This window comes from Zootoca vivipara, chromosome 3, assembly GCF_965207765.1.
Source record: "Zootoca vivipara chromosome 3, rZooViv2.hap1.1, whole genome shotgun sequence".
NCBI classification, from domain to species: domain Eukaryota; kingdom Metazoa; phylum Chordata; class Lepidosauria; order Squamata; family Lacertidae; genus Zootoca; species Zootoca vivipara.
In genome coordinates, this window is record NC_142586.1 from 117,714,411 (window position 1) to 117,741,554 (window position 27,144).

General features: G+C 47.8%; 3 protein-coding genes across 4 annotated transcripts in view; all 3 read right to left on the minus strand.

Moving 5' to 3' along the window:
• Positions 1–11,729, minus strand: part of OTOF (otoferlin) — a 57,565-nt gene extending 45,836 nt beyond the window's left edge. For both annotated transcript variants that reach the window (XM_088666986.1, XM_035110530.3), the window contains exons 1-7: positions 11,634–11,729; positions 10,629–10,719; positions 8,104–8,220; positions 6,398–6,550; positions 3,308–3,497; positions 2,180–2,304; positions 50–184 (exon numbers count right to left, since the gene is read on the minus strand). In XM_088666986.1, coding sequence (XP_088523112.1) covers positions 50–184; positions 2,180–2,304; positions 3,308–3,497; positions 6,398–6,550; positions 8,104–8,220; positions 10,629–10,719; positions 11,634–11,707 — 885 coding nt within the window. In that variant the 5' untranslated portion in view covers positions 11,708–11,729. The remainder of the gene's footprint in view (positions 1–49; positions 185–2,179; positions 2,305–3,307; positions 3,498–6,397; positions 6,551–8,103; positions 8,221–10,628; positions 10,720–11,633) is intronic.
• A 695-nt stretch (positions 11,730–12,424) lies between these two features.
• LOC148686497 (otoferlin-like) lies at positions 12,425–17,076 on the minus strand. The gene is made up of 4 exons (XM_088667068.1): positions 16,819–17,076; positions 15,765–15,873; positions 14,850–15,036; positions 12,425–12,614 (listed from the first exon to the last, which is right to left on the minus strand). The coding sequence occupies exons 1-4, from the start codon at positions 17,005–17,007 to the stop codon at positions 12,425–12,427; spliced, it is 675 nt and encodes a 224-aa protein (XP_088523194.1). The 5' UTR covers positions 17,008–17,076.
• A 160-nt stretch (positions 17,077–17,236) lies between these two features.
• Positions 17,237–22,474, minus strand: LOC148686498 (otoferlin-like). The gene is made up of 4 exons (XM_088667069.1): positions 22,426–22,474; positions 22,038–22,197; positions 19,539–19,725; positions 17,237–17,443 (listed from the first exon to the last, which is right to left on the minus strand). Exons 1-4 carry the CDS (start codon positions 22,472–22,474, stop codon positions 17,237–17,239), a joined length of 603 nt encoding a protein of 200 aa, XP_088523195.1.
• Between the last annotated feature and the right edge of the window lie 4,670 nt (positions 22,475–27,144).

Sequence of the window (27,144 nt, forward strand, 5' to 3'; positions counted from 1 at the left end):
CCCCCTCTGCTATGATCCCCTCCCCACTTCCCTTCCCGGCCCCTCTTACCACTGTGTCCTGGTCATAGATCTCGATGACAATGATGGGAGGGTCGTCCCGCATCTCATGGACTTCCCCATATAGTTCCACGTTGTCAAACACCAGCAACTGGTCCCATGTGGGGCAAAGTGTCTCTTGGAGGACCTGAGAAGAGAAGGAGGAGGAGGAGGAGGAAGGAAGGACTGACTCAAGGTGTGCAGGAATCTCCTCCTTCAAACCCCATATCCTATTTCTTTCAGTTTCCCCCGAAATCCTGCAGAGCTTTTGCCTACAGCAGGAGCTGCTGCTATATCCTTCTGGAATTTGGCACTTGAGGCTGCCGTGATCTTTTTCTCTCTGGTCTCCTTTCAAACCGAACTCCATTGGTGTGTATCAGAGACGGGGCCTTTTCTACAGGGGCACCTAAATTCCTAAATTCCCTCCCTGGGGAAATGAAGCAAGCAGCCACCTCCACTTGACATTTAAGCACAAGGACGGCCTTTTTGCAAAATTGGCAGGCAAAAAGTTGCCAAATGTGTGTATTAGGAGAAAATCACAATAAAATGCTGGTGGATTTTGATAAGAACTTTAAAAAAAAAAGACAAATGCAGAATTGCAGAAAACTGAAGACTGGAATCTACACTTTGGAACTCCCTGCCTATTGATGTTGCCTGCTAAAGCCGTTATCGTTTAAACAAGCCCAATCAGGTGTTTTAATCCATTTTCGGTCTTTTGTTATTTTAACTTTTCGGAAGTCTTAAATTACGGTAGTTTTCTTGTTGATAATTTTCTTGTTTGGTTTTCTTGTAAACCCCTTTGAGGTTTGTTTTTTACAACCAAGCAGGGGTATTAATTTTATGAAATGGATAATAACAATGTGGAACTGAGAGGAAACCGTGCTGGCAGGGTTGGTCACCCTCAACAGGTAAAAGGTAAAGGTAAAGGGGCCCCTGACCATCAGGTCCAGTCGTGTCCGACTCTGGGGTTGCGGCGCTCATCTCGCTCTATAGGCCGAGGGAGCCGGCGTTTGTCCGCAGACAGCTTCCAGGTCATGTGGCCAGCATGACTAAGCTGCTTCTGGTGAACCAGAGCAGCGCACGGAAACGCCGTTTACCTTCCCGCCGGAGCGGTCCCTATTTATCTACTTGCACTTTGATGTACTTTCAAACTGCTAGGTAGGCAGGAGCTGGGACCGAACAACAGGAGCTCACCCTGTTGCAGGGATTCAAACCGCCGACCTTCTGATCAGCAAGCCCTAGACTCTGTGGTTTAACCCACAGCGCCACCCTCAACAGGAGCCATGAGCAATTTGGGCTGCGCGGAACATCACCTTTCAATCAATCAATATACTTTATTCGACCGATAGTCAGAAACAAAAAACATTTCTCAATACAAAGATAAACATATAAAACTGAAGGCATCAGAGGGATACATAAAAATATAAAACTGAAGGCATCAGAGGGATACATAAATGGGGTATGACCACGCTACTAAACCTCCTACAGATAACCCACATCAAGACATTCGATTATACGTTTCCGACACTTGAGCGCCAGGAAGAGGAATTTAGCCACCGAGAAGGTTATTTTCCCAGTGGGCTTGTTTAGCAAATATGCTGCCTGCCGTTCTCTTGGTCGGGAACTAAACTGAGATAAATACGGGGCTATAAGATATTGCCTTAAATCATTATAAAAGGGACAACTCAGTAGAATGTGTTCTGTGGATTCTACCTCACCCAAGGCACAATGGCACATTCTCTGACCGTATGGGACTCCTCCAAATCTTCCCCTCAAAACCGCCGAATCAAGGACATTCAGTCTGGCCGCCGTAAGTAGTCTGCGGTATTCCACGTAGTGGATATCCGCCAGGTAACGGGCTGGTGCAGACCGATACACCTGCTCCCCTAAAAACATCCCAGATTTCACGCGGGCTATGTCCTCCTGTCTGGCGATATCCCCCAATCTCTGAGCGATCATCGCTTTAGCGCGGCTGTACGTCATGGACTCAATATAAAGGGAGGACAGACCGCACTTTTGCACTTCCTCTACCACTTCCCTTTCCCATGGAGATTTAAAATTAGGAACATCACCTCCGCTTTTAACAAGCAAGAGATTCAGACAAGGACCACTTGTCTATGGATCGCACATCTCCTCCTCTTACCTCCGTGCACTGGCTCTGTGTGATGAAAAAGACGCGAGCAAAGGGGTCGGAGAGGCCACTGCTGTCGGCAGCGAAGAGACTCCTGGCTTGGTACATGTGGACACGAAGCTGGAAGACCTGCTTCACTGCACGGGGGAAAGGAAAGGAAAGAGAGGGAGGTGACTCTGTGTGGATTTGGGGCAGCGAGAGAGAACCACAAGTGGAGGAGAAACCCATTTAGCTGACACTGTAAGCGGAATGTACAAAATCCGCACTTTGCAAACGAATGCACGGACCAAAACGCAGCACTTCTTCAAAATCTGCAGTTCTGCGAAATTTGGGGTGCAGTTCTCCAGATAGTGATTCCTAAACATTAGGAAGAACTTCCTGACAGTAAGAGCTGTTCGGCAGTGGAATTTGCTACCAAGGAGTGTGGTGGAGTCTCCTTCTCTGGAGGTCTTTAAGCAGAGGCTTGACAGGCATATGTCAAGAATGCTTTGATGGTGATTCCTTCTTGGCAGGGGGTTGGACTGGATGGCCCTTGTGGTCTCTTCCAACTCTATGATTCTATGATTCTAGGAGGATGTGTATATTGGCAAAAATATTGTATTAAAAATACATTGTATTGGGGAAAATGTGTTTGGAGGGGGTGGAATACATTGTAATGGGGGACATTGGGGGGAAATGCGTTGTATTAGGAGGACATTGTTTTGGGGGGAAATGCTTACACTAGTCAAAAGTATGTACAAAAAATGTGCATTAAGAGAAATGTGCATAAATATATATATCATTTTTTAAAATATATATATAACAGGCTTTTGCAGAAATGGGGTGATCTGAAGCCTGGGAAAATGAGAAACAGAGAGAAGCTGAAATTGTTAGATTCCTGCATCCTAAAGAGTGATAGGCATTTGGCATTTGCCTGAGTGTAGCCATTGGGGATCTTTAAAGACGATCCTTTCATAACACCGTAGGACCTGCCTTCAGTACTAAAGGCTGAGCCTGGGCAAAATCTAACACAGTCAGGAAGACAGCGCCTCTGAGCCTTAAAGAAGACCTTCCCTGCTACACCTGGGATTAAGGACAGAGCACAAAGGCGAGCCTGTGGGGTCCCCGGCCCCTCCAAAAGCAAGGAAGGGGTTCTCTTACTGCTGTACAGGAGGCTGATGGGTGGGAAGGAAGGGATGTTCTGGCCCTTGGGAAGTTTCTTCTCCTCAAAGCCGCAAGGCAGGCCGCTGAGGAAGTCCTTGCGATGTTTGTTGAGCCCCAGCCACAAATAGATCTCCATCTTGGCTTGAACCGTCCAGCCGGCTGGCCCGAAACCCTTTTTCCCCGGTAACTGAGTGAAGGAAGGCCAAGGAAGAGAGAGAAAGAGAGAGAGAGAAAGAGCACATTAAACACCCATGTCAGATACCCATTCTCTCTGGGAGCTTCCGATAAGAATTAACCAGCCTCTGGCAGGTTGACAGTGGAACTTCGGTTTACGCCTACCTCCGTTTATGAAAACCTCCGTTTACGAACGCCGCAGACCCGGAAGTGTTTATATCTGGGTTCTGTGGCGTCGGATGGGCAGATGCGATCTGCGCAGCTCGCGCATGCGCAGAAGTAATCTGCGCAGCGTGCGCGTACACAGAAGCACTCTATCGGCGCTTTGCACACATGCAGAAGCGTGCCTTCGGCGAGCGAACGCCTCCGCGGAACGGATTGGCATTTGCAAACCGAGGTACCACTGTATAGTCTATTTCATTTACAACAACAAACAGAGAGCAGCCCAGGGCCACCTTCTATTGGGATAGCAGTTGATTACTCTGAATCCTCTCCCCATCCACAGCGAGAAGCGCCCAGTGTCTAGTTCTTCCTTCCCTGTACTTCTGTTGTTCTTTAACCCTTTCAGCCCTTCAAGTTCGGGGGAGGGAGGAAATTCCCACACACACACTCTCGAATGAAGAACCTTCCAAACGCTCCCCATCTCCTGGTTGCTTAGCGACTATCTCAAAGCTGTGGGACTCTTCCCCAGACTGTGCGGCTTCTGAATCTACTGCTGGGAATGGTGAAGGAAAGGGGGGGAATCTTCCCCTTCTTCCTCTGTCAGAGGCTGCTCTGTCTGTGACTGCATTCCTCCATCTTCAGAGTCAGACCCGTCTCTGGCAGCCGACTCTGGCCAGACCCTGACAACCCATCACTTTTCTCCAAGCACAAGAAGTCCCCTTTCCACTTTGCACCTGAGTCCTGAAACGCACAAATTGTTTCGGCCACAATCCTGCGCCCAAGTGAGTTTATGGAAGGCCACATGTCTGCAAGGGAGAGCAGGCTGGTGACCTAAAAACTGTGGGGTGTAATCCACTGGGAGCAGTCAAACACAACATTCCTTGTTTTCCTAGAGTGGACATGCAAGGGAATGTTTGGTCCAGCCAGTCGAAACGTCCTGTTTCCTCCCGGCCTGGAGCATCCTTCCTTGCATGTGACTAGTGGGTGGGCGTGACCTTTCCAGACCTGGTAAAAGGACAAGGCAGGCTGTGACTCTCTGCCTTTCCCCTCTACTATCCGTCCTGTGAACCTCCTGGAATGAACTGCTGGCTGCCAGCTAAGCAGTCCCCCAGGTCATCTCCCTTATGGGGTAAACCTGTTTTCATAAAGGACATGGCATACTGCCACTCTCCCTTCTTTTCCATCTTCCTTTCGTCCTGTGATCTGCTGGACAGCTAGCCTGCAGTCACTAGGTAAAATTGTTTTATGGAGTAAAGCTTATTTAGTAAACCTGTTTTCATACATTTGTAACTCAGTCTAAGCCTTAAGCCTGCCTTCAGGGATCACACTGTGCTCTGCCTGATTGTTAGTAAACGTAAACTTTCTTTTTATTGCTTATGAATAAGACTGTGGTCTCTTTATTCTTTTAGGAGGGATTCAAGGGGTCTTAACAGGAAAATATCAGAACACAATTCAATCTGGACAAGCCAGATTGAATTGCATATTGTCTTAAGAAACTCTGTGTAAAGGGGAATGTAAACTCTGCTAAGTAAAGGAACTTGCCAGCGCAAGTTAGGAAGGATATTAATAAACAATATGTCCTCTCCTGACACCTTTGAGGTACTTTTTCGGCGCCTGCTGAAAACGTTTTTGTTTTGACCACCCTACCCACAGCACTGAATGTACAGTGGTACAGGCAGTTCCCCTGCACAGGGTTCCAAGCTGAGGGGGCATGAAACTATGGCCTAGCACACTTGAGAGCATGCACAGAATGGAAAGTGAGGCGGTGAGGGCACCAATTTTGTCCTTGCTCAGGGCAACGTATTGCCAAAGTCTCAGATGTTTAGAAAGCTGGCGTGAGTTTTAATCTGTTCCCAGTCTAACGTCATTTGCCAACTTTGCTGCCACATACACCCGGACAACATCATTACTGGCCCCAACAACATCCAACATATCATCTCAGGACTATCTAATTGCTCATCTTCTAACATTGTGTATGCCAACAAATGCCAACAGTGCCCTTCAGCTCTCTATATTGGACAAACAGGCCAAACCCTACGCCAAAGGATAAATGGACATAAATCTGACATCAGGAACCACAAGACAGAGAAACCAGTAGGAGAACACTTCAATCTCCCAGGACATTCTATACAAGATCTCAAAGCAGCTGTTTTATTACAGAAAAATGTCAGGAACAGACTGGAAAGAGAAGTTGCTGAATTGGAACTCATTACCAAGCTTAAAACCATGGAGCCACCTGGGATGAACAAAGACATCGGATTCTTATGCATGATCAAGCTTTCTTTAGCACCTCAGCCCTTGCTCCCCCCCCGCAAGACCAATTGCAGTCATCAACAGTTGTTAACAGCCATCTACAGGTTTACCACTCCCATCAGCCCATAACCCACCCCCACCCAATGTATATACATAAGGGTCTGACTCTTCTGTTTCAAGTGTATCTGAAGAAGTGTGCATGCACATGAAAGCTCATACCAAAATAAAAACTTAGTTGGTGTTTAAGGTGCTACTGAAGGATTTTTTTTATTTTAAGGCTTTCCGAATTCGTGGCTGTTGTACAACTGCTGACGGCAAGGCATCCTCTGATGGAGCAGACAGGTGGATTTTGACACCACAGGTGCTTCTTACCCAGCTGCCTCTTTTCTAAATTGCACCTCTCATGCCCTCCTTCCCCTCCTCCCTCCCTGCCCCCCTTCATCCGTCCGCCCATCAACTGCGTCCCAAGGAGGGGGTTAAAAGCAGCTGTCACGTCACCCTCAGGAAGACGGTCTTCACTTTGGCGCAGTCCTTCCCCGTTTCCTCGTCCACGATGGAGTAGAGGATGTCCTTGGAGGGGATGCGGGCGTAGGCGATGCGCTTGTTGTTGCTCATCATCCAGATGAAGACGTCCGGGATGCTGTGCTGGGGCTGGGAAGGGAGGGGTAGGAGCAGGGAGAAGGTTCAAGAGCTGAGCAGCACCCACCAACACTGGAGCTAGCCTCTCCCAGGAAATAACGCCTGGGGAAGCCACTCCCCATTTTCTCTTCCCTTCCTAAGGTAGGTCTTCCAAGCCAAGCCATAGGACCATAGAATTGTAGAGCTGGAAGGAACCCCCAAGAGTCATATAGTCCAACCCCCTGCAATGCAGCTACAGCCAGAATTGCATCAGAAGTCTAGTATCCAGGTCAAGGGAAGTCATAGTCCTATTCTGCCTTGGACCCGTGTCCAGTTCTGGGCACCGCAATTGAAAGAGGATATTGACAAGCTGGAAGGTGGGCAAAAGGGGCCATCCAAGGTGGTCAACGGTCTGGAAACTAAGCCTGATGAGGAATGGTTGAAGGAATTGGATATGTTTAGCCTGGGAAAGACAGGTGACAGGATAGCCATCTTCAAATATCTGAAGGGCTGTCACATGGAAGATGGAGCAAGCTTGTTTTCTCCTGCCCTGGAGGGTAGGACCTGAACCCATGGCTTCAAGTAACGAAAAAAGGAGATTCCGACTTTCTGACAGTAGGAGCTGCTTGACAGTGGAACGGACTCCCTTGTGAGGTGGTGGGTTTTCCTTCATTGGGGGTTTTTAAGCAGAGGTTGGATGGCCATCTGTCATGGATGGTTTAGTTGAGATTCATGCATTGCAAGTGGTTGGATGGGATGGGATCCCTTCCAACTTTTGAGTCTATGATTCTTCCCTTCCAGTTCTGTGATTCTATCCTCTTGGCCTTCCTCTGCATGTGAGGCAACAATTAGTCCCCCTCCGTTTAGTACCCCTAGCCCCAATCCCCGACTTCCTAAGGTGCCCTTCCCTGCAGCATCTTCTGCAGCATCGCACCCTCAAGAAAAGCCACCACCATCTCAGTTCACTAAAACCCACTATTGTCCCACCATCCTTTCATGCCATACACGCTCCTTAAATGTTTCGCTCTCTCTGGCCAGGCTCACCTTTTGCATCAGCCATAAGTGCTCCAACAAAGGCCCGACTCAACCACTCTACTGGTTCTCCCTGACCTTCATGGGGGTCAGATCTCTGCCATGTTTTGGCAGCCCACCTGGACCTTGAGTTCAAGCACCAGCTCTGGACTTCCTGCTTCCCAGCTCCCACTTCCTGTTCTAAGGGTTCCCCCCCCCCCGTCTCTCTTGAACTTGGTTCTCCTTATCTCTGGCTCTGCCTGATTCTTCTTGCTGCCTTCGTCTGCCTGTCTGTGACCTCAGCTCCTCTTGAACTCAGCTCCTGGTCCCCCTAATACTTGTCTGCTTCACGAGGCAATTTGCTGACAATTCCCTGTGCTCCTGCCTTCGGAGCTGGATCTGCCAACTGGATCCAGTGCAGACTGCATAGAACCACAGATTAGGAAGCAGATCAAAGGGTCATTCAATCTAGCCCCCTGTGTTTCCCGGTTCCTGCATGCTTGGCTGCTCAAAGCCCAGTGCTGAGATATTTAAGCAAGGCTCAAGTTGCATATGGATGGACCTAGTCACCTCACCTCATCTGCCAGGAACCGCAGCTTTTGCAAGAAGTTCTGCGCCTGCTTCAGCTTGTCCCTGATGGTGGTTTTCTTGACCTGGGATCGCATGGTCTTGGCCTGCTGGCCCATTGTCTCCTGCATGGTGTTGGATGCAAGGAGAGAGAGAAAGAGGTCAGGGGGATGAAAGAGGAGGAAGCATTGGACTGCAAAAATGACATGAATTTGGGAAATGGAAGGGGGTGAGACTCAACATCCCTGCCTATAAAACTGGGGTCACTGTAGGCCATAGCTGCCAAGTACCCCGTTTCCCCCGGGAAACCCCCGTTTTTTAACTTACCTTTTCCCGGTGGTCCCCCGTATCACTTCATCTCCCATTTTTCTCCGTTATTTTCTCCTGCCGGTGGCCATTTTTTCTTCTTTCTGATTTGCCCTTCTATGGGCACAAAAAATGGCCGGCGGCGGCTTCAAAAGTCGCATGTACGCATGACCGGAAGTGCGTAGACGCGACTTCCGGTGTCGTCGTCGGCCATTTTTGGTGCCCATAGATGGGCGGGGCAACACCGGAAGTTGCGTCGACGCACTTCCGGTCATGCGTAGAAGCTACTTTTGAAGCCGGCGGCAGCCATTTTTGGTGCCCATAGAAGGGCAAAGCGACACCGGAAATTATGTCGACGCAACATCCGGTGTCACACAGGTGCCGGTGCCGGATTCTGCGGTCCGGGACTTGGAAGGTAAACTGTAGGCTCTGCTGATGTCTGTTGCTATCCTACTTTACTTTAGAAAATGTGATTGTTCAGACACAGGTGTTTATGCTGGTCTTGGAGAAAGGGATGTTGGAAAATGCCAATCAGAATGAGAATGGCAGCAGTGGGAATTTCCGACATTTGCTGGCTCATCCATTGTCCAGAAATCAATCGAGCCAGCAAATGCAACTGGTACTTCCTGTTCCTGTTTTTATGAGCCCACAAGTGATCCACAATCAATTGCATTCCCTTCCCCACAATTGCACTGCATTTCCTCGGCACTGAAATGTAATGGCCCATTGGTCAGCAAGGTTCGGAAGTCCCTCCCTCCGAAGACAAGGGAGAGAGCCTTACAAAGAGCCTCTCTGCAGTTGTGTTCGCTCTCACCATCCGGGATCCAGACCTGATTTGGGGCGAAGATGACTATCCTTGCTGCTTACTTGTGTGGATCATTATTGCAGTCAAAACCAACCATTCATGTTTTGCCTGCTAGGCGCACGAAAGGGCGGAGGGTCACAGAACTTTCCTGTAAAAATTGCTAGAGAGAACTCTGTGAGATCGCTTCTTTTGTCTGCCTTGGCAGAAAGTTGCAACGCTACATCCTTCCTTCCTGCCTGAGCCTCTTTCTCTTTCTTCGTCATGCCTTAGATTCTGTACTTTTGTCATTCGGATAGTCGTTATAAACCTGCCTTCTTTTCGCTACTGCAATTGCTGCTTTGATACCCACTTATGTAAGTAAAAACTACTTTTACCTTTTTACGAAACAATGTACGTGCGATAGTTATTTTTAAGGGGGAGAAAATGGGTAATACCAGGAAAATCCAGTCTGCTTTTAGAGCATTCTGGATTATTGCTTGTAGAAGCTAAAATATATCTTGTCTCAGCTTCCAAGTTTAAGCTGCAAAGGGTGATACTCCGCTGATCTCAGGATAATAACTGGTGTCTAAATCCATTCCCACAATGGGTAAACTAGAACAGCTAAAGTGTCAGGACTAGGCTAGGATTTGTTCAATTTTAGAGCCACAATGCTGTGGCTTATTTTGTATTCTGTTTTGACCCTCTGCTTGCTTTCCCTCCACCTTTATTTTTTAATAACATTTCATAATTTGACCACTGACATGCATGCGATTGCCAGCCTCAAGGTTTTAGAATCCTCCACATCACTTGGAATTCATGCTACTGGAAGTTTAGGGCAAGGGTTGTAAGAGAGCACCAACTCTGCCTTTACACTCTGAGTAACTCATAAGCAGAGTGCATTGCTCTGTGCCCCTAAACCCTTTTAAAATGCGGTTTGAGGGGCGTACTGGGTGGTTGTTTTTATTTTGATTATATATTTTGTAGTTTTATATTTTGTTCTGTGAACCGCCTTGAGACCTCCAGGTATGGGGCAGTATATAAATTCAATAAATAATAATAACAATATTTTAGGAATATATTAAAAAATTGTCCAGTAGCACCTTAGAGACCAATTAAGTTTGTTCTTGGTATAAGCTTTCGTGTGCATGCACACTTCTTCAAATATTTTAGGCGGTTTATGTGCAGGGTCCACCAGGGAAACGATCCAGCTGCTTTGATCTTGGACTAGGATATGGGAGGGTGGTGGCAGCAACTACCAGAGAATCATGCCCCCTGGCAACACTGAAGGGCTGTTGTGTTGCAATCAGGCTAGGAAAAGGGTGTGGAAAAGGCTCTCTTGGGCACCCCCTCTTTCACTGCAGGCACCATGACCACTGAACCCCCTGCCCATTCCCTTTTCCTTCTTTTCCGGCGGGGGGGCTCCCAACCTGGAGAGACACTCACCAGTTCCCGCATACAGGATTTCAGCCTCTCCCGGTCCAGCCGCGTCCGGGAGGAATGGTTCTGGTCCTTGTTGGAGAGGGTCACAAACCGCCTGTTGGGACAGGTCAAGGGGTGGGGCAGAGAAGACGGACTTAAGCTGGTGCCAAACAAGAAAGGGCAGCAAAGATGGTCTTGGAGGGGTGTGTGTGTGCCCAGACTTGAGGAGACAGTTTGGGATACGGCGTAGTGCAGAGCTTTGCAAACTTTTCATGTTGGTGACACACTTAGAATCATAGAATCATAGAGTTGGAAGAGACCACAAGGGCCATCCAGTCCAACCCCCTGCCAAGCAGGAAACTTTTTAGACATGAGGCCAGTGCCGGGTTTACGTATAAGCTAAACAAGCTATCGCTTGGGGCTCCACTCTCTTGGGGGCCCCCAAAAAATGTAAAAGAAAAAAACCCTGGATGTACATTACCAAAATATAAGATAAAAATGAATATGAGATCTAATTCACCTCCTCAACAACGGGAGCTCCGGAGGGCACATATCATTTATAACTGGAAGAACAGAGGCAGCCCAACAATTTCATTAACCCCGACCTCTTTGCCCAGCTGGGAAAGCTTGGATTCAAACTCCAAGAAAGAAGATTCCACCTAAACCTCAGGAAGAACTTCCTGACAGTAAGAGCTGTTCGGCAGTGGAATTTGCTACCAAGGAGTGTGGTGGAGTCTCCTCCTTTGGAGGTCTTTAAGCAGAGGCTTGACAGCCATATGTCAAGAATGCTTTGATGGTGTTTCCTGCTCGGCAGGGGGTTGGACTGGATGACCCTTGTGGCCTCTTCCAACTCTATGATTCTCTGGCAGACGGCAGAGACCTACTGGGCATTACAAGGGGTGAGGTGCTCTCTCAAGCAACCTGGTCCTCAGGTGTATATATGGGAGCGGGCCGAATCTCATGGCCCTTCCCTTGCAACTTCCTGATATTTTGAGGGTCCTCCCCCCCCCCCAGTTGTGGCTGACTCACAGGCATGCACTGCTCAGCTCCTCCAGGACCCCTCGGAGGCGCCGTTCCGGGTGGGGCTTCTCAGTCTTCATCATCTCATGAACGTCATTCAAGCCTTCTTCCTGGAAGTTCAGAAACAACCATCAATGTAGTCGGACTACCGGGGGTGGGGGCTCAGGAAGGCAGGCGAACTAATGCCAGTATACTGGAAAAAGCAAAGATCACCAGTGTCGAAGGAATGATTCTTCAACATTCAACCAGCTTCGTTGGACTGGTCATGTTGTATGGATGCCTGATTCGTCTTCCAAAGCAACTACTCTATTCCAAACTTTAAAATGGAAAGCGTAATGCTGGTGGTCAGCAAAAGAGGTTGAAAGACTGTCTCAAGGCAAATTTTTAAAAATGTAGTATAAACACTGACAACTGGGAAACACTGGCCTGCGAGCGCTCCAACAGGAGAACAGCCTTTACCAAAGGTGTCTTGGGCTTTGAAGACACTAGAACCATAGCTGCCAAGTTATCCCTTTTTTAAAGGGATTTTCCCTTATGCTGAATAGGCTTCCTCGCGAGAAAAGGGAAAACTTGGCAGCTATGCACTCGAACTCAGGACGCAAGGGAGAAATGTGATCAACTCCCTCCCGGAAAACAATGTCCCCACTGTGGAAGGACGTGTGGACCCTGAATTGGCCTCCACAGTCACTTATGGACTCATTGTTAAAACCATGTGTATGGAAGACAATCTTACTCGTCTACGAGTGATCGCCAAAGAAGAAGATAGAATTGCAGAGTTGGAAGGGCCCCCCGAGGGTCATCTAGCAACTGGTCACCCCAGTGTTTCCCTCCCCACTCCACACCTCCCCCAGACCCTCTTGGGTGCCCACCAGCTTGTCCGCAATCTTGTCCATGATGTTGGAGTTGTAGAGACGCCTCCGCTGATCCTGCCACCAGCTCTTGATGTAGATGCACGGCTTCTTCTCAAAGTATGGCAGGTGGAAGTAGTTCCTGGGAGCAGGGGAAGGAGCAGGCGGTAAGCCTCAGGAGTTGAAAGGGGCTGCGGTGGGGCAGCAGCTGTTCAGAACTTATGGAACTCCCTGCCACAAGTTGTGGAGACGGTTGCTGATGTAGCTGGCTTTTGGAGAAGTTATCACAGGCTGTTAGCCATGATAAGTTCTCAAGGAAGCTGCTAAGTTCAGAGACAGCACACCGCCGAATGGTCTCTGCCACCATCAAACCCTCCCTGTAGACTTCTTACAAATATTTGGCTAGCCATGGTTAGATGGGCCATTGTATGGGCAATCTATCCGGAAGATAAATTGTACCTTCTTTGATGTTGGACATTTGTTTTGAGAAAGTCAGGCACTGGGAGGGGGGTGGCTAATGAATAATCTGCACATAGCCAGTAATGAATGATCTGCACATAGCCAGTCGGGCAAGCGACACAGGCTAGTGATCTATAAATCGGATGGTTGTGGGCAGAGTTTTGGAGAAGCTCGTGCACGGACTGATGGGCCGCAGGGCCGTGCAAACTGAGGCTACCTGGGGGAGTCACTTCGGCGATTCTGGAGGGCTTCCAAGTGGCAGATTGAGGTGCTTGCTTGGTATGTATATATTGCTTGCTGCATAGAATAATAATAATAATAATAATATAATAATAATAATAATAATAATAATAATAATAATAATAATAATTTATTATTTATACACCGCCCATCTGGCCGGGTCTCCCCAGCCACTCTGAGCGACTTCCAACAGAAAAATAAAACACAATAATCTATTAAACATTAAAAGCCTCCCTGAACAGGGCTGCCTTCAGATGTCTTCTAAAAGTCTGGTAGTTGTTTTCCTTTTTGACATTTGTTGAGAGGGCGTTCCACAGGGCAGGCGCCACCACCGAGAAGGCCCTCTGCCTAGTTCCCTGCAACTTGGCTTCTCGCAACGAGGGAACCGCCAGAAGGCCCTCGGTGCTGGACCTCAGTGTCCGGGCAGAATGATGGGGGTGGAGACGCTCCTTCAGGTATACTGAATAAAATAAAGAATAAAATCTTTCATCTTCTCACTCTGTTATGTACTAAGCTTGGATCCTAGAACAATAGGCAAGTAGGATCCTAGAATGCAGCAAGTGATTGGCTTGCAGGAGAGGACCAATCAGGCTCCCGGAAGAAGTTAATCAGCCTATTTTACAAGCTGCAATAAAGAGCATGAAGTCACTACGGGATTCTGGGTATATTTCAGCATCACTCGTGTTTTGTACTGCTTCTGAATCTCATTTTAAAAGAACCACCTTGCATTTGGCAAGACAGCCATTTATTTAGATGAGAACCTAGAAGGAGCCTATATTCTCATCAAATTAAATGTGTGCATTAAATCGGCCTTGGTCCAGTATACCTGAAGGAGCGTCTCCACCTCCATCATTCTGCCTGGACACTGAGGTCCAGCTCCGAGGGCCTTCTGGCAGTTCCCTTGTTGCAGATGTCAAAGAGGAAAACAACTACCAGACTTTTAGAAGACATCTGAAGGCAGCCCTGTTCAGGGAGGCTTTTAATGTTTAATAGATTATTGTGTTTTATTTTTCTGTTGGAAGCCGCCCAGAGTGGCTGGGGAAACCCAGCCAGATGGGTGGGGTATAAATAATAAATTGTTGTTGTTTAGTCGTTTAGTCGTGTCCGACTCTTCGTGACCCCATGGACCAGAGCACGCCAGGCACTCCTGTCTTGCACTGCCTCCCGCAGTTTGGTCAAACTCATGTTCGTAGCTTCAAGAACACTGTCCAACCATCTTGTCCTCTGTCGTCCCCTTCTCCTAGTGCCCTCAATCTTTCCCAACATCAGGGTCTTTTCCAAAGATTCCTCTCTTCTCATGAGGTGGCCAAAGTATTGGAGCCTCAGCTTCACGATCTGTCCTTCCAGGGAGCACTCAGGGCTGATTTCCTTAAGAATGGATAGGTTTGATCTTCTTGCAGTCCATGGGACTCTCAAGAGTCTCCTCCAGCACCATAATTCAAAATAATAAATTATTATTATTATTATTATTATTATTATTATTATTATTATTATTATTATTATATCGGCCCACCAACCCTGCAGGGGAGTCCTCTGGGGTCACCTCGGTGCTACTGCCCTCGATGGACCTTACTGTGTGATGTCCTAAGGACACAAGGAGGCAAGAAGGAATTCTGGGACCACCCTTTCCAACAACAAGGTTTTTCACTTCAACCAGACAGGCCAAAGTTTCACTTGCCTGTCGGTGATCAAAGGCCTCAAAGGTGGAGAAGAGGAGATGGAGACAAATTCTCCGTCGTCTGTGCTTTCCTCGTCACTCTCGTTCTCCAGCAGCTGAGATTCTTCCTCGTTGCCATCTCCTCCACTATCTTTCTTCTTCTTGATCATGGGCTTGGACATCCCGTCGATTTCATTGCCGTAATTGCCTGGGGGGAAACGGAAGGGATAGAATCACCTTGGAAGGGCAGAGTCAGAGGGAACTAGGGTTGCCACACATCCGGAATTCCCCGGACATAGTATTTAGCCCTCATAACTTTTCTGTCTGGATTTGCACATTTTGAACTATGCAGCCCTAGGATCTTGTGATACACGATTCAGGAATATTCTGAGTCAAGGGCAGTGCGTAATTCTGGTGGTCAACAAAAGAGGTATAAAGACTCTCTCGAGACAAATCCAAGAAAATGTAGCATAAACACTGACAACTGGGAAACCCTGGCCTGCGAGTGCTCCAATTGGAGGACAGCCTTTACGAAAGGTGCCATGGGCTTTGAAGACACTCGAACTCAGGACGCAAGGGAGAAATGTGCTAAGAGGAAGGCACGCTTGGCAAATCCACACCGTGATCAACTCCCGCCCGGAAACCAATGTCCCCACTGTGGAAGGAATGTGTGGATCCAGAATTGGCCTCCACAGTCACTTACAGACTCACTGTTAAGACCATGTGTATGGAAGACAATCTTACTCAGCTATGAGGGATCACCAAAGAAGAAGAAGTCTCAGATCTGATTTCTGATACTGCTTGGTCCTCAAAGAGCCCAAGCTCTTCTTCCGATGCCACATTTTGCACATGGTTCTGTGCGCGCAGTATCCCAGAAGGCAAACGCCCCTCCTTGGTGGGGCTTCTCACCCCATCCCTTCATGAAGCCATACCTACCTATGGTGACCTCAAAGTTGATGGGCTTGTCTCCATTTTTCCTGTCAATCATGGTAGCCTCCAGGAAGGATCCAAAGAGAAAGAACTCGTCCATCTTGCCTGTGCAGTTCTGTGGGGTGGGATAAGGACATAAGAAGAACTTAGGGATTTAGAGATTTGGGGTAGAATGAATTTATCATTCTGGCGAAGAATATCAGTGATTAAAATGAATGTCTTGCCAAGAATTTGATTTTTATTCCAATCAGTCCTGGTGATAGGCGGTACTCGATGCTTTAAGGAATGGCAAAAAAATATTTCCAGATTCATCTGGCAGGGGAAGAAACCAAGGATAAAATATGAATTGTTATCAGATGTTAAAGAGAGACGGGGCTTGGCCCTGCTAGACTTAAAACTATATTATGAGGCATCTTGTATTTGCTGGATCCGGTATTGGATAATATTGAGAAATGGGGATATTTTAGATTTACAGTAGAAGGACATGATAACAGATTTGGATTGCATGCATATTTATGGTATGAAAAAGCAAAGGTACACAAATGTTTTCAGAATCATGTAATAAGGAAATCAATTTTTTGGGTATGGGAAAAATACATAAAATTATTGGAACAAAAGGACATAAGAAGAATTTGCTGGATCCGGCTAGAGGGAACCCTGACTGATGAAGCATCAAGGCAAGTTCGGCAGATGTGTGATGAGAGGGTATAGATTGAATCATAGAACCATAGAGTTGGAAGGGATCCCAAGAGTCATCTAGTCCAATCCCTTGCAATGCAAGAAATAAGACCCATGTATTTAACTAAAGCAATTGAGAGAAATAAGGGCGCTGCCTCTAGGGTCCAAATCCTGCAGGAACTCGCAAGTCAGGAGCTAAATCCTAGGGGAAGGAAGTCCATAGAAAAGCTAGTGTTCCCTGCTACCCTTGCGGGGTAGCTTAAGGAGCCACAGTACAAACAAGACTAGCAAGGAAAGGATAATGATAATGATAATGATAATGATAATTTTATTGTTTATACCCCGTTCATCTGGCTGGGTTACGCCAGGATCAGAGACTTACGTCGGCAACTGCCGTGGCCATCTCAACTTGGACTTCAGTGGAGCTGGTGAGCTCTGGGTTGCTGGTATCCAAGATTTCCACCGCCAGGCTGAGGAGGAGGCGGGCACGGAAGGAGACCCCTTCGCCCAGGCCCTCGTTCAAGTCCTGGTGCTCGTCCATCAGGGTGTAGTTGCGCGTGGAACCGTACATGTTCACCCAGGCAGGGCCAAACGTGGGCAGGAAGCCTGGCCAAGATCAGCAGAGCAAAGGGAAGGAGGTCAATGTGTTAACCCATGGAACTCGCTCCCGCAGGAGGCAATAGCAACCCCCAAATTGGATGACTTAAAAAGAAATTGAGACCAACCTAATATTAAGTCTATCCCGGATATGCTGTGCTGGTTTTGTTTTTGTTTTTGTTTTGCAAAACAATGGCACTTTTTCATTCATGCTTCACCTCACCTTTGTCGCCTTCGTTGGAGATCTTCCTGAGGTCGATGAAATGGGTCCCAATGGCCACGTCGTTGACCTTGTCGGAATCGCGGATCTGGACCTTGATCCGCTTGCACAGTGGGGGGAACATTTCCGTGAAGACAATCTGCTCGTTCCACGTGGGCTCATAGCTGCTTTTCTGGACCGAGGTTTTCCCCTGAGAAAGACATAAGGATTAAGAACACCAGAAGAACCTCAGTGGGCCAAAACCTGAGGATGCTGGGAGACAGCCCAGCATCCTGTCTCCAAGAGTGGAGAGGCAGATGTTCCCAGGAAGCTTGCAGACAACCACATTCTCCCACTGTTGTTTGCCAGCAACTAGCATTCAAAGGTCAGCTGCTCCTGCTGCTGGAGGTTCCATATGGCCCTCAGGAACTGCATCCCTTGATAGCCTTATCCTCTGGGAATGATCTAATAGAAGCCAGTGGCCGTCGAAGGGTGATCAAAGGTCGCAGGCCACAACCAGATTCAGCCACACAGCAGCAGATTACAATTTCATAGAATAATATATTTGTAGAGCTAGATATTAGCCCCAGGGGCCATCTAGTCCAACCCCCCCTGCAATGCAGGAATCACAACTAAAGAATTCCTGGCAGATGAGTATCCAAGCTCTGCTTAAAAACCTTCAAGGAAGGAGAGTCCACCACCTCCCGGGGGAGACCGTTCCACAGTCGCACAGCTCTTATTGGGATTTAGTGGGAATCTTTCTTTCTTGTAGTTCGGATCCAATGGTTCAGGCCCTACCCTCCAGAGCAGGTGAAAACAAGCTTGCTTCATTTTTCATGAGTCAGCTCTTGGCAGATAGTTGAAGATGACCATCCTATCTCTTCTCAGTCTCCTCTTTTCCAGGCTAAACATATCCAGCTCCTTCAACTGTTCCTCAGAAGGCTCGGTTTCCAGACCCTTGATCATCTCGGTTGCCCTCCTCTGCAAACCTTCCAGGATATCAACATCCTTCTTAAATTGTGGTGCCCAGAACTGGACACAGTATCCCAGGTGTGGTCTGACCATAGCGGAATAGAGAGGGACTATGACTTCCCTTCATCTGGACATTAAACTTTTGTTGATGCAGCCTAGAATAGCGTTAGCTTTTTTTGTTGCTGCATCACCCTACTGACTCTTGTTAAACTTGTGGTCCACCAAGACCCCTTGATTCTTTTCACACCTCTCCCTCTCCCTCTCCCTCTCCCTCTCCCTCTCCCTCTCCCTCTCCCTCCCCCTCCCTCTCTCTCTCTCTCTCTGTGTGTGTGTGTAAGGGGCATGCAGGGAGGTATCAATGGCACATCATTTCCCCACTTGATGTCTTAATTAACTCTTTGAAAGGGAATAATGGACTGCTTATTTTCCATCATACATTGCTGGACGTAGATAGTCTCACATATTCAAATCATAGAAGTGCAGGGCTAGAAGGGATCCCCAGGGGTCATCTAGTCCAACCCCCCTGCAAAGCAGGAATCACAACTAAAGCATCCCTGGCAGGTGGTCTGAAAGCAGATTCTGGGGCTAAACTCTCAGGCCTTCACCAACATGCAAGTGTTTGAGGTGACAAGTCCTGTTAGGTCCCACCAGATTGGCCATTGTATATTACATTACATTACATTGAAGAAAAGACTACAACATGATAACAGACAACCGTTAATATCCCTTTGTAACATCCTGGTGGTTTGATGTTTGACAAGCAAAGTTATTTTTTACAGCATCTTTTGATATCTAAACCAATATAATAATTCAATTTTCTTCTCTTTATTGAATGGCCGTTGCAGTCTAACTGATAAGAGCGATGGTCCAAAGGATGCATGTCATTAAACAAAAGCCAGCTTAGAGGCTAAAAGGGATTAACTAGAGTTAGATATGTACACACATGATTTTTCTCTCTTGTATTGAGTATTATACAATTTAAGATATGGATTTGTAATACTAGATCAGGTCTGTTTTTTCCTGCATATTATGAAAGCTGTCTGAATGGGGTGTAGAGTAGATTCGGGAAGGGGGGGCCGGGAAGTCGGGAAGTTATTACCAAGTAATAAGAATTTTTGTTTTCACATTTTTGTATTTTTTGTATTTGGTGTTGTTGTTTTTTGTGTGTGTATGTTTTGTATTTTTTGTGTGTGTTTTGTATTTTTGTATGTCTTTGTTGTTTGAAAAATCTCTAATAAATATATTTTAAAAAACAAAAGCCAGCTGACTCTCTGCAAGCGAGGGGGACTCTCAGCTGGGCCGAGTCCTGAGGCTCTCTTAACATGCCCACGTACCTTTTGTCCTGCAAAGAGGACCTGGACATAGGGGTCCACCAGGTCCTTGTTCTCTCCAATGAGGGCCTTCTTGACGTTGGCCATGATGCTGGTGTTCATGCGCGGGAGACCCTCTGCCCGGTAGATCTTGATGTAGAAGCGAGCCCACTGCCTCTCCGGAGGGACGCCGTCGGGAAGGAGCAGGTTTCTACAAGACACAGGATGGCCCTGGGGTGGGACTTTGCTTCTTCCCACATCTAATCACGAAACCTTGCAACCCAGAGGTAGCTTTTGCTTCACGTTTGCCTTCCAGTTTCCCTGCCAGAGCTCCTTTTAAAGTTCCCTTCCAAATACTGTACGGGCGATGGGGAAATTGCAATGGGAAACTTGTAACCTACTAGATCGGCTTACCCCCCCCCCCATGCGCCCCCTCGACCTCTTGGCATTTCTGCAGGTGCCACATTACACTCGTTTTGCATCAGTAAGAACTCGATCTTTTTTATATATATACAGTGGTACCTCTAAGTTAGAGGGACCCAGGTGGCGCTGTGGGCTAAACCACTGAGCCTAGGGCTTGCTGATCAGAAGGTCGGCGGTTCGAATCCCTGTGACGGGGTGAGCTCCCGTTGCTTGGTCCCAGCTCCTGCCAACCTAGCAGTTCGAAAGCACGTCAAAATGCAAGTAGATAAATAGGAACCACTACAGCGGGAAGGTAAACGGCGTTTCCATGCGCTGCTCTGGTTTGCCAGAAGCGGCTTAGTCATGCTGGCCACATGACCCGGAAGCTGTACGCCGGCTCCCTCGGCCAATAATGCGAGATGAGCGCGCAACCCCAGAGTTGGTCATGACTGGACCTAATGGTCAGGGGTCCCTTTACCTTTACCTCTAAGTTATGGACTCAATCCGTTCCGGGGTGCCGTTCTCACCCCGAAAAGTCCATAACTAGAGTAGAGCTTTTGCGCATGCGCGAAAGCGCGATAGAGAGCTTCTGCGCATACGTGCATGGAAAACTCCAGAAGTAAACGCTTCCGGGTTTGCTGCGTTCTTAACATGAAAAAAACGCAACCTGAAGCAGCCGTAACCCAAGGAATGGGCTGTATTTAAAAATTATTTATAGAAATTTGACAAATAAATGATCATTCAACAACATTTCAAATTTAACAGTAAACCAATCAATCTAGGACTTCCCCTCTGTCCCTCCATTGTTTCTCCAAAATTCCATTTCTTCCTGCATATTATAATTATTCTGTGCCTTAGCTTTTTCACAACAAATACCTCCGCTGTACTTTCCACTGCTGTTCCTACTCAAATCCTTCCTGTGTCTTAACATGTTTAGAGCACCTACACTTTGGAACTGCCTGCCTATTGATGCCTGCTAAAACCATTATTGTTTAAACAAGCCCAACCAGAAGTTAAAACCAGACCTGTATTGGGAGGTTTCCAGATATGCTAGAAGCCACCCAGAGTGGCTGGGGAAACCCAGCCAGATGGGCATAATAATAATAATAATAATAATAATAATAATAATAATAATAGGTGTATAAATTTTATGAAATAAATTAAGGAACAAAGAAAACCAGCCTATTTCTGCTCCATGTCACTTTCGCACATCTTCTCCCTCTAAGTCAATTCCTTCCTATTTCTGCTCCTCTTCATCTGACTCTTTCCCCGGGTCATAGTCCAATGCTCTAACCACTATGCAATGCTGTCTCTCTGAGCACAGCTCACAGCGAATTTGGATTGCGCTGAGAGGAATTTGCTCGTCATCACTACTGAGGGACAGGCAAGGAGAAACCCGGCTCCCCAGCCCACCTCAGCCACTGAATTTCAGCTTCACAAGGTGAGGGACAAAGCCCGCCAGGGCCCCCTCCACCTTCTTGTTCCCCCTCCTCCTGATTTTCCTCCTCCCTCTCCCCTCCTCTTCCTCCCTTCCTCTCCTCGCTCTGCGTGGTGTAGTGGTTAAGAGCGGTGGCTTCATAATCTGGGGAACCGGGTTCGCTTCCCCGCTCCTCCACATGCAGCTGCTGGGTGACCTTGGGCTAGTCACGCTTCTCTGAAGTCTCTCAGCCTCACTCACCTCACAGAGTGTTTGTTGTGGGGGAGGAAGGGAAAGGAGAATGTTAGCTGCTTTGAGACTCCTTAAGGCAGGGGTAGGCCCACGGGGGTCATTTAACTGGCCCACAAGCTGCCCCCAAACCGAGCCCCCACATGCTGTGCTAAACTGGCGCAGCGTGGCACAGGAACTCGTTTCTGTGGCGTCGGAAATCACGTCTGTGCATGCCCAGACGCTGGAAATCATGTCTGCGCAGACACCGGAATTGCATCTGTGCAGACGCAGGCGCCACACGATCCGGTCCGCAAAGGGATCTCCACTGGAGTGAACTGGCCCAGGTGAGATAAACCTTGCTGACCCGAAGTGAAATGCGGGATATCAAGTCCAAACTCTTCTTCCTCTCTCCCTCCCTCCCCCTTCACCTCCCTCTGCTCTTCTCCCCTCCTCTCCTTACTCCCCCTCCTCACCCCTCAATGTCATCCTCATCCGTCTCATTGGCCTTGTGGGGCGTCTTGATGTTGTCCCCTTTGCCCACCACCGCGATGTCCACCTTCACATAACCCTTCAGCCCTGCGGTGATGTCCTCCGGGTCCGAGAGGAGCGCCCACTTGTGGTAGAACTGGTGCTCTGCGAGAAGAAGACAGGGAGACAACATGAGACCCTGCGAGGTGGGGAGGATCTCCCACAAGCTGAGCATCTCGGCGGAGCCTGGCGCCTCGTTCCCCCAGGTGGGCTGGTGCAAGAACCGCTGCTTCATTAGGCTCCCATTGCTGCCTGGGAAACAGTCCCTCGGACTTCCCACATTGGATCCCGGGACACAGGGGGGGGGGGACACCAGCCCCCAATGGCACCCACCAAAGAGGATGGGCAGACTTCTGTGAAACCCATTATCAGTGAGGACCATGTCACTCTGCAAAGGGTGTGGCCGGACCACAAAAGTGGCAAGAACCAGTTTAGGAGGATCCTAGCTGCTGAATGTTAGAGTGAAAAACTGTGGGGTATAATCCACTGGGAGCAGTCAAATACAACATTCCTTGTTTTCCTAGAGTGGACATGCAAGAGGATGTTTGGTCCAGCCAGTCGAAACTTCCTGCTCCTCCTGGCTGGAGCATCCTTCCTTTTGCATGTGATAGAAGGTGGGCGTGATCTAACCTGCCCAGGTAACAAAAGGACAAGTCACACAGCACCCTTCCTTCTTTTTGACTTCCTTCTTTGTTTGACCAGCTTTTAGCTAGGACTGCTCTGCTAATCAGCCCTGAGTGCTCACTGGAAGGACAGATCGTGAAGCTGAGGCTCCAATACTTTGGCCACCTCGTGAGAAGAGAAGACTCCCTGGAAAAGACCCTGATGTTGGGAAAGATGGAGGGCACTAGGAGAAGGGGACGACAGAGGATGAGATGGTTGGACAGTGTTTGACCAAACTGTGGGAGGCAGTGCAAGACAGGAGTGCCTGGCGTGCTATGGTCCATGGGGTCACGAAGAGTCAGACACGACTAAACGACTAAACAACAGCTCTGCTAGCTCTCAGCTAGCAGAAACACTGGGATTATTCCGCCATATGGGGTAGATCCAAATGTACTGTACATATTTGTAACTAAGTCTGCCTTCAGGGATCCAACTGTGAACTGATTTAACTTCTTTAATTGACTTTGAGTAAGATTGTGGCGTCTTTATTCTTTTAAGAGGGATTCAAGGGAACTTACCAGGAACGTACAATTCGATCTGAGACACACTGAATTGTATACTAGTGAGAGGCTCACACGAGCCTGCAACCGGCTATCTGCTGTGCATGTAAAAGGGGGAATGTAAACTCTGCAAAGGAACTTGCTAGCGCAAGTTAGGAAGGATATTAATAAACAATATATCCTTTCCTGCCCCCCTGAACATTCCCACAAAACAATGTCAGATAAAGTGCAGGAAAGGCTCTGCACGCACAGTAAAAAATAAATAAAAATGGTTTGAGTGTTTCCCAGGACTGTGCTTGGATGAAGAGATGGTGAGGTGCTGGGGTGGCAGAGGGTGGTTGACTAGAGAATGAACAGCTAAACTGATGCCCTGCATTCCTGCATTGCATGGGGTCAGACTAGGAGACCTTCAGGGTCCCTTGTAGCTCTCTGATTCTAAGAATAAAATTTGGCTAACTGGAAATTTGGTGCCAGCCTCCACATTGAACTGCCAAGGAGAAGTTCCTCCCACAGCTACGGCAGCCATCCTGATAGCACGAGAACAGCCTTCCACACCAGAAAAAACCTTTTGCCACCTACCTGGCTGGGTGTAAACGGTTCCGACATCCATCTTGAAGGAGCCGACTAAGGTTCCACTGCGCAGGAGGTTCTTGGAGTGAATCACCTTCAGATTAAAGGGGGGGGGAGAGTCGGAGGCAAGGTTGAACAAGGAGCCTACTTTGCGCCTCGCAGAAAACATTTCTGGGGGATATGAGAAATGGGCACCTACTGTGCCCTAAATGCTACAGAAATAATAATAAAAAAAAATTCCTTCCAGCAGCACCTTAAAGACCAACTAAGTTTTTTTATTTTGGTATGAGCTTTCGTGTGCATGCACACTTCTTCAGATACCATTTTCGTCTGCATGCACACGAAAGCTCATATCAAAATAAAAAACTTAGTTGGTCTTTAAGGTGCTGCTGGAAGGAATTTTTTTATTTTGTTTCGACTACGTCGGACCAACACGGCTACCTACCTGTAACTGCTACAGAAATGTTTGTTTGTTTGTTTGTTTGTTTTAACTGATAGGATGGATGCAAATGAAGGGAGCAAGGTGGTCAGTTAGTCCAATGCTGTCTGAATGCTGTTTCTAAGCAGTGGGTATTAAATTACCCACCCAGGAAAGACAAATCCCACAGGCTATACACAGTGCAGTACCGTATTGGCCCGAATATAAGCCACACCTGAATATAGGCCGCACCTTTAAAATTGGAGGAGGGAGGAGAGAAAAACCCGAATATAAGCTGCTCCCTTCCTCGCTGCTCCTGGGTGCATACTGGGCGGCGGCGGGGGGGGGAGTTGCGCTGTGTTGACGGCGGCCTTTCCCCCTCCTCACTCTCTCCCATCCCAGCCTTAGGGGAGAGGACGGGGGACTACGCACAGGGTGGGCGCCACTTTCCTGCACTCCTGGCACTGTTTGCCCTGTGCTCCTGGCTGCATTCCGTAAGGTCACGAATATAAGCCACACTTTAACTTTTCACAGTCGGAATTTGGGGAAAAGGTGAGACATATTCAGGCCAATATGGTATATCTTACAAGCAGGTTTGGTGCCAAAGATTACATGTACACCTGAAAATTGCATACAGAGGTACCTCGGTTTAAGTACACAATTGGTTCCGGAAGTCTGTACTTAACCTGAAGCGAACTTTCCCATTGAAAGTAATGGAAAGTGGATGAATCCGTTCCAGATAGGTCCGTGGAGTACTTAAACTGAAAGTACTTAAACCGAAGCATACTTAAACCGAGGTATGACTGTATATCCAAACTCTAGTGGGTGAGGCAGAGAGAGAGAGAATTTCCCATACTCCTAGAGCCCAGCAAGCAATGCTGGGAGCTTAAAAACTCATTTTATGCCGAGTAACCTAAGCAGACCTGGTGCAGAAAGATGTTTTAAGCTCCCTGACTTGCGGGGGGGGGGGCAAGACCTGCTTGGCATGTGCATTGTGGGAGACTAAGTATGCTTGCACAAGATACCGCAGGAGCCCAGATGCATAGCTGTCAAGTACCCCGTTTTGCCCGGGAAACCCCGTATTTTCTTACCGTTTCCCGCTGGTCTCCCGAATGGATTTATGTCCCGTAAATCCCCCGGAAAGCAGCTCCAAAATGGCCACAGCACCAGAAGTTGCTTCTACGCATGTCCGGAAGTGAGTAGAAGCGACTTCTGGCGCCACTCTACCCATTTCCAAAATGGCCGCAGTGCCAGAAATCGCTTCTACGCATGTCCGGAAGTGCGTAGAAGCGTCTTCCTGTGCTGCACCGCTGCTGGTCCCAGATTTTTCAGTCTGGAACTTGGCAGCTATGCCCAGATGGTCCCATGAGATCTCATGCACACAGCCAGTGTGCAGCCCTTTGATATTCACATTTCTCTGAATTTTGCAATAGCAGTTCTCGACCAAAACGATGTAGTACAGAAATGCACACATTGGAGAGAAGCACACACAATGGTATATACGTCAGTGGAAGAAACAGCCAGGAATGCCATGCTGCAGAGGAAATTGCTTGCAAAAATATGTGTGTTAGATAAAACGGTGTTTGAACCCATTTCTTGGGGGGATGGATCTCTAGCCTCTCATGCCCTAGAGTTGATTCATGTGCTGGTTTGGAGTATCATGTAATTCTCTTAAATGGCACCCCATTTCTTCATCCGCATCTGTTCCAGCTCTCCAGCTTGCCTTCTCCTAAGCTGTTCATCCTCTATCTCAAAACCTGCCAGTTTAGAAGAATACTCCAACAGAGACAGGGGAGCAGGCAGAGAGTTTTGCTCACCGATATCTTGACGATTTTGTCGAACATGACGTCTGGGGGAACGTGGAAGTCGAAGACAAAGTACTGGGAGCAGGGAGGAAGGAGAGAGAAAAGGAGGGGATTAGTCGTCCTAAGAAAAAAACATGATTAGAAAAACCAGGACCCAATGTATATCATTCTAGAATCTCGATGTTCCGCTGCCACTGCCAAGGCAGAAATAATGGTGAAAATTCTACAATTCCCTCAAAATACTTGAATTTTGAAAAAGTGGCAGGTTTTGTAAATGATTTTTTTCTTAGCAAGACATTCAAATGTCAGCATTTGAGCACTCTGCAACTGGTGATGCACTCAGAAACCCAAAGCGCTACTTACATTAAAACTGTCATTATGCAGAGGAGGGATGGATCAGCCCAGCCCAGCCCAGCCTCTTGCAAGGGAGACACAGAGCTTCTCCACACTTAGCTTTTCCTTGCTCTTTCCAGGCACCATTTTCTACTTTAAGGTCCAACCATTTCCTCTTTTTTTGCTCTTTTATTTGGCTTGAGCTTTGCCCCTGCACACCTGTTCTTTAGTGCTCAATCAGAGCAATGTCCAAAATCAGGGCGAGACAAAGTCCCAGAGAGATTGGAGTAACTTTATTGACTAAATTAATAACAACTGTAGAAGTTTGAAGACACTTGCGGAATTGAAATCAATCCTACGATGTGCCTGGCGTGCTCTGGTCCATGGAGTCACAAAGAGTCGGACACGACTAAACGACTAAACAGCAACAACAACAATTATTATTATAAAAAAAAAACAGAGCAATGTCAATTTGGGTTTTCTGCAGATTGCCGTTAGCTTTAAAGAGCGAGTTCTTTCAGAGAAAGCTCTGCAGAAAAGGGAGGGTGCTCCAGCTTTAAAGCTCAGAGCGTTCCTGGGAAGAGCGGAGGGAAGGCAAGTGTGGGTGAGCCCCTAGGAAGGAAATGCCAGGCTGCACCTTGTGATGTATCTGAAGGTGGGGCCCTCCCTCCACTTCCAATCCAGATGTTGAACCAAAACCTGTCCACAGAGGCTTACCCACAAATCCCTTTACAAGGGCTCTGTGACATGGCACACTTGCCAC